This window comes from Bactrocera neohumeralis, unplaced genomic scaffold (assembly GCF_024586455.1).
Source record: "Bactrocera neohumeralis isolate Rockhampton unplaced genomic scaffold, APGP_CSIRO_Bneo_wtdbg2-racon-allhic-juicebox.fasta_v2 ctg4086, whole genome shotgun sequence".
Classification (NCBI taxonomy): Eukaryota; Metazoa; Arthropoda; class Insecta; order Diptera; family Tephritidae; genus Bactrocera; species Bactrocera neohumeralis.
Genome location: NW_026091193.1, coordinates 1 through 7,518, shown reverse-complemented (window position 1 = coordinate 7,518; position 7,518 = coordinate 1). Strand labels below are relative to the sequence as shown.

Here is a 7,518-nt window from a genome sequence, read left to right as displayed (position 1 = left end):
CATTTAGCAGTCGACATGGAATTGCCTTAAATCATTAACCTTTGTGTCAACAGCAGAACTTTTTTACGCACGTCAACAGCAACACACCCTGGTATGTACATACGTTTTGTATTGCAAATGGCATGCCGTTATAACCCGGCAGGTACACATTCAACTAATCGCTTGCGATTCAGATTTTTTTTACTAATCTACTCACACATTTGCGTTATATCGATAATATACGTATGCATGTGTTAAAATTGGTCATGGTTAAAAAAACCCTAGCTTACATTTCTACACAGGCAACCTTGATATAGTTTAAAAAATATACATACATACAAGTGTACATATATATTTTCTGGATTATTAAGGGTCGCTGATGATGTGGTTAGTACTTATTGTTTTGTGTTTATAAGGATTACTTTAGGTTGCAAACATAAAAACTCAGGCATAAAATCGCTAGTACCTGCGTTAATCACTTGCGCTAAAAAGTATAAAATAGGGTTTACCAGTATTACGGATTTTATCATGCACGTATGATTCGAAGTGAAAGGACGTTTCTGTTTATTTTTTGGAAATAAAAAAATAAAATCAAAGGGAAATGGCAGATGGTGAATGGCTTACTCCACGACAACTAAGCGCACTTTCGTACGAAGAACAGCAAGCATATATTCGTCAAACGCTTGAAGAGAGCCAAGAAGAAATAAGTATCCACGATTCAGTAGTTGGTGACGAGGCTTTAGATGAATGTGTAGGTGATATTGGTGGTGATGACTCAGACTTAGAAGAGCCCAGGTTACCAGAATATGACCCAGAGGACGACAGTGATTCTGATGAAGAACTTGAAGATGCACCAATTGGAACTGGGGAATATTTTACTGCCAGAGATGGTAATGTTTGGTCTTCGATACAACCACAACCTGTAAGATTCCATACGCACAACATTCTAAGAAGTGCACAATCTGGACCAGTACGGGCAACGCAAGGTTTGACCATTTCAGAAACGTTCAAATTGATAATGTCAGATGAAATATGCGACATAATTATTCGTGAATCAAATCGAAAGGCAAGGCAATTCTTTGATGATGACAATGCAAAACATCCAACAAGAGAACCGAGATCATGGATTCCCATAACAGAAAGTGAATTTGATGCATATTTGGGCGTACTTTTGCTAAGTGGCGTTACACATTCAGGTTACGTGCATACGAAAGATTTGTGGAATACTAAATCACATCCATTATATCGTGCTGCAATGAGTGTACGACGATTTTGGGAAATTAGCCGCTTCATTCGTTTCGATAATGGAAACACATGCCAGCAACGCAAACAAACTGACAAAGCAGCAGCAATATCGGACGTTTTTTTGATGCTAAATAGCTGTCTTCGTAGATATTACGTGGCAGGATCCAACGTCACCGTAGATGAACAATTGTATGCTTATCGTGGTGGAACTGGCTTCACGCAATACATACCATCAAAACCTGCCAAATATGGGATAAAAGTGTGGTGGGTGTGCGACTCCATTTCGTCCTATCCATTGCAGGTACTATCAATATTGTTGAAAGTATAAATAACTAAATTGAATTTAATTTTTCAATGCAGGGACCAATCTATACAGGAATGGCACCGTCTGGTGAACGTGAAAGAAACGTTGGTGAAAGAATAGTCAAAGATTTATGTATCAATCTTTTTGATGGAAGTGGAAGAAATATTGTATGTGACAACTTTTTCACTAGCTACAACTTGGCAAAATCTTTGATGATAGACAATAATTTATCTATATTGGGTACTTGCAACAAAAGGCGTACATTCGTCCCAGCAGCATTTGCCAACCCCAACGGACGTGAGGCTGAATCGTCAATGTTTGGGTTCTATAATCACGTTACGATGTGCTCGTACGTGCCCAAGAAAAACAAGGCAGTTGTATTATTGTCCACTTCTCATTATACAACAGAAACGTCAGGTCCTAAGAAGAAGCCATTGCTTATATTGGACTACAACAAAACCATAGGTGGAGTTGATAGCATGGACATGTGCTTGTCCGAATATAGTACCAAGCGGTGCACAAATAGATGGCCTTTGGCTTTCTTTTATAATATTGTGGACGTTGCTGCGTTTGCTGCATACAAAATATACGTTGACAACAACACTCACCTGAAGTCATATACAAGCCGCCGTAGGATGTTTCTCCATCAGCTAAGTGAGCAACTATGCAAGCCAGAAAGAGAGAGAAGGGCGAATAACAGCAGAATATTCAGAGTTTTTTCAACGCGCAGCGCCATCGAAGCCATGATAGGTAGGCCCATCTGAGTTGTGGATGCTGGAGCACATGAAGCGGAGGAGCGTGAAAGAAAGGGGAAAATTAAAAGAAAAGGGGAATTGCTACATCTACATCCAAACGATGCCCTACTTGTAAAGCATTCAAATTATGCAACAAACCAGTGTGTGCAGAGCATTCCAAAGACTTGCCGCAAAGCGATAGATGTAATTGAATTTCAATAATTTTAAATTTTTTCGTAGTTTTTTAATATTTTTTTCATAAGTATTTTATAATTTATAATAATTTTTATGCCATAAGTATTTTTTTCACTCAAAATAAACTATACTTTTCAAATAATATCATATTTGCATGCGTTTTACTATACATATGGTATGGTATACCCAGGTATGTATGCTGTTGACGTAAGGGTGCAACTTTGTAAATAGGCTTTATCTACCAAACGGTGGTTCAATCCTAACCAAAATTGGGACTACTGCGTAAAACAGTTTTCGCTAGGACATCACGAAATTTCAAGTCGATCCGATTATCCAGTTCAAAGCTACAGCGTTTTGAAAACGCAAAACATACCCAGGTATGTTGCCGTTGACATAAGGGTTAATTTAACATATTTAAGTTTATTAACTTTCTTCATCTTACCGAAGTTGACATAAAGCCATAACGGCAGTGCATTTGTAAAAATTCGACAATCTTATATTCAGGTATAAAGTCGATTTTCTTGTATATATACATTTAGCAGTCGATATTGGTTGCGATAAATCATTAACCGAACATATTTAAGTTAATTAACCTTTTTCATCTTACTGAAGTTGACATAAAGCCATAACGGAAGTGCATTTGGAAGAACTCGACAATCTTATATTCAGGTATAAAGTCGATTTTCTTGTATATACACATTTAGTAGTCGATATTGAGTTGCCCTAACTTACAAATTTAACATATTTAAGTTAATTGACCTTCTTCATCTTACTGAAGTTGACATAAAGTCATAACGACAGCGCAGTTGGAGAAATCGACAATCTTATATTCAGGTATAAAGTCGATTTCTTGTATACACACATTTAAAATCGATATTTGAGTTGCTTAAATCATTAGTTTAACATATTTAAGTTAATTAACTTCTTCATCTTACTGAAGTTGACATAAAGCCATATGCATTTTTAAAAAATTCGACAATCTTATATTCAGCCGATTTTCTTTTGTAAAATCATTAATTTAACATATTTAAGTTAAGTGACCTTCCTCATCTTACCGAAGTTGACATAAAGCCATAACGGCAGCGCATTTGGAAGAATTCGACAATCTTATGTTCAGCTATAAAGTCGATTTTCTTGTATATACACATTTAGCAGTCGATATTGAGTTGCCTTAAATCATTAGTTTAACATATTTAAGTTAATTAACTTTCTTCATCTTACCGAAGTTGACATGAAGCCATAACGGCAATGCAGTTGGAAGAAATCGACAATCTTATGTTCTTATTCAGGTATAAAGTCCAGTTAATTTACCGTCTTCATCTTACTGATGTTGACATAAAGCCATAACGGCAGTGCATTTGGAAGAATTCGACATTCTTATATTCAGATATAAAGTCGATTTTCTTGTATACACACATTTAACAGTCGATTTTGAATTGCCTTAAATCATTAGTTTAACATATTTAAGTTAATTAAACTTCTTCATCTTACTGAAGTTGATATAAAGCCATAACGGCAGTGCATTTGGAAGAATTTCACAATCTTATATTAAGGTATAAAGTCGATTTTCTTGTATATACACATTTAGCAATCGATATTGAGTTGTTTTAAATCATTAATTTAACATATTTAAGTTAATTGACCTTCCTCATCTTACTGAAGTTGACATAAAGCCATAACGGCAGTGCAATTGGAAGAATTCGACAATCTTATATTCAGGTATAAAGTCGATTTTCTTGTATATACACACTTAGCAGTCGATATTGAATTGCCTTAAATCATTAGTTTAACATATTTTAGTTAATTAACTTTCTTCATCTTACCGAAGTTGACATAAAGCCATAACGGCAATGCATTTGGAAGAAATCGACAATCTTATATTCAGGTATAAAATCGATTTTCTTGTATATACACATTTAGCAGTCGATATTGAATTGCTTCAAATCATTAGTTTAACATATTTAAGTTAATTATGCTTCTTCATCTTACTGAAGTTGACATAAAGCCATAACGGCAGTGCATTTGGAAGAATTCGACAATCTTATGTTATATCACCGGGGATTGATAAAAGCCATAACGGCAGTGCATTTGTAAAAATTCGCCAATCTTATATGCAGGTAGTAAAGTCGACTTTCTTGTGTCTACACATTAATTTAACATATTTAAATTAATTAACTTTCTTCATCTTACTGAAGTTGACATAAAGCCATAACGGCAGTGCATTTGTAAAAATTCGACAATCTTATGTTCAGGTATAAAGTCGATTTTCTTGTATATACACATTAAGCAGTCGATATTGAGTTGTTTTAAATCATTAATTTAACATACTTAAGTTAATTAACCTTTTTCATCTTCCTGAAGTTGACATAAAGCCATAACGGAAGTGCATTTGTAAAAAGTCGACAATCTTATGTTCTGGTGTAAAGTCGATTTTCTTGTATATACACATTAAGCAGTCGATATTGAGTTGTTTTAAATCATTAATTTAACATATTTAAGTTAATTGACCTTCTTCATCTTACTGAAGTTGACATAAAGCCATAACGGCAGTGCAATTGGAAAGAATTCGACAATCTTGTATTCAGGTATAAAGTCGATTTTCTTGTATATATACATTTAGCAGTCGATATTGAGTTGCTTAAATCATTAATTTAACATATTTAAGTTAATTAACCTTCTTCATCTTACTGAAGTTGACATGAAGCCATAACGGCAATGCATTTGGAAAAATTCGACATTCTTATATTCAGGTATAAAGTCGATTTTCTTGTATATAACATTTAGCAGTCGATATTGAATTGCCTTAAATCATTAATTTAACATATTTAAGTTAATTAATGCTTCTTCATCTTACTGAAGTTGACATAAAGCCATAACGGCAGTGCATTTGGAAGAATTCGACAATCTTATATTCAGGTATAAAGTCGATTTTCTTGTATATACACATTTAGCAGTCGATATTGAATTGCCTTAAATCATTAATTTCACATATTTAAGTTAATTATGCTTCTTCATCTTACCGAAGTTGACATGAAGCCATAACGATATTAAATTGCAAATGCATCTTGGAAAGCGACATTCTTAAGCATTTTCTTGATAGTAAATATTAATTTCACATTATTTTACCAGACAATCTTATATTCAGGTATAAAGTCGATTTTCTTGTATATACACATTTAGCAATCGATATTGAATTGCTTTAAATCATTAGTTTAACATATTTAAGTTAATTAACTTTCTTCATCTTACTGAAGTTGACATAAAGCCATAACGGCAGTGCATTTGGAAGAATTCGACAATCTTATATTCAGGTATAAAGTCGATTTTCTTGTATATACACATTAGCAGTCGATATTGAATTGCCTTAAATCATTAATTTAACATATTTAAGTTAATTAACTTTCTTCATCTTACTGAAGTTGGCATAAAGCCATAACGACAGTGCATTTGGAAGAATTCGACAATCTTATATTCAGGTATAAAGACGATTTTCTTGTATATACATATTTGGCAAATGATACTGAGTTGCTGCAAGTCATTAATTTAACATATTTAAGAAATAGTCTTCTTCATCTTACTGAAGTGGACATAAAATCATAACGGCAGTGCATTTGTAAAAATTCGACAATCTTATATTCAGGTATAAAGTCGATTTTTTTGTATATACACATTTAGCAGTCGATATTGAATTGCCTTAAATCATTAATTTCACATATTTAAGTTAGTTATGCTTCTTCATCTTACCGAAGTTGACATGAAGCCATAACGGCAATGCAGTTGGAAAAAATCGACATTCTTATATTCAGGTATAAAGTCGATTTTCTTGTATATACACATTTAGCAGTCGATATTAAATTGCCTTAAATCATTAATTTCACATATTTAAGTTAGTTATGCTTCTTCATCTTACCGAAGTTGACATGAAGCCATAACGGCAATGCAGTTGGAAAAAATCGACATTCTTATATTCAGGTATAAAGACGATTTTCTTGTATATACACATTTAGCAGTCGATATTGAATTGCCTTAAATCATAAGTTTAACATATATAAGTTAATTATGCTTTTTCATCTTACTGAAGTTGACATAAAGCCATAACGACAGGGCATTTGGAAGAATTCGACAATTTTATATTCAGGTATAAAATCGATTTTTTTGTATATACACATTTAGCAGTCGATATTGAATTGAATTAAATAATTAGTTTAACATATTTAAGTTAATTAACTTTTTCATCTTCCTGAAGTTGACATAAAGCCATAACGGAAGTGCATTTTTAAAAATTCTACAATCTTATATTCAGGTATAAAATCGATTTTCTTGTATATACACATTTAGCAGTCGATATTGAATTGAATTAAATAATTAGTTTAACATATTTAAGTTAATTAACTTTTTTCATCTTCCTGAAGTTGACATAAAGCCATAACGGAAGTGCATTTTTAAAAATTCGACAATCTTATATTCAGGTATAAAGTCGATTTTCTTGTATATACATATTTAGCAATCGATATTGAGTTGCTTCAGATCATTAATTTACCATATTTATGTTAATAAGCCTTCTTAATCTTACAGGAGTTGACATAAAGCCATAAGGGCAATGCAGTTGGATGAAATCAACAATCTTATGTTCAGGTATAAAGTCGACTTACTTGTGATTACACATTTTGCAATCGATATTGAGTTGCTTCAAATCATTAGTTTAACATACTTAAGTTAATTTTACTTCTTCATCTTACCGATGTTGACATAAAGCCATAACGGCAATTCAGTTGGAAGAAATCGACAATCTTATGTTCAGGTATAAAGTCGGCTTTCTTGTGATTACACATTTAGCAATCGATATTAATTGTTTCAAATCATTAATTTAACATATTTAAGTTAACTATGCTTCTTCATCTTACTGAAGTTGACATAAAGCCATAACGATAGTGCATTTGGAAGAATTCGACAATTTTATATTCAGGTATAAAGTCGATTTTTTTGTATATACACATTTAGCAGTCGATACTAAATTGCCTTAAATCATTAATTTCACATATTTAAGTTAGTTATGCTTCT

General features: G+C 32.8%; 1 protein-coding gene across 1 annotated transcript; it reads left to right on the top strand.

Annotated features, from left to right (window-relative positions):
* Positions 1 to 580: 580 nt before the first annotated feature.
* Positions 581 to 2,042, top strand: LOC126767110 (piggyBac transposable element-derived protein 4-like; the record flags this gene model as incomplete). The annotated part of the gene is made up of 2 exons (XM_050484715.1): positions 581 to 1,525; positions 1,585 to 2,042. Coding segments are annotated over exons 1-2 (1,403 nt in total), but the record flags the coding sequence as incomplete, so codon positions are not given.
* Between the last annotated feature and the right edge of the window lie 5,476 nt (positions 2,043 to 7,518).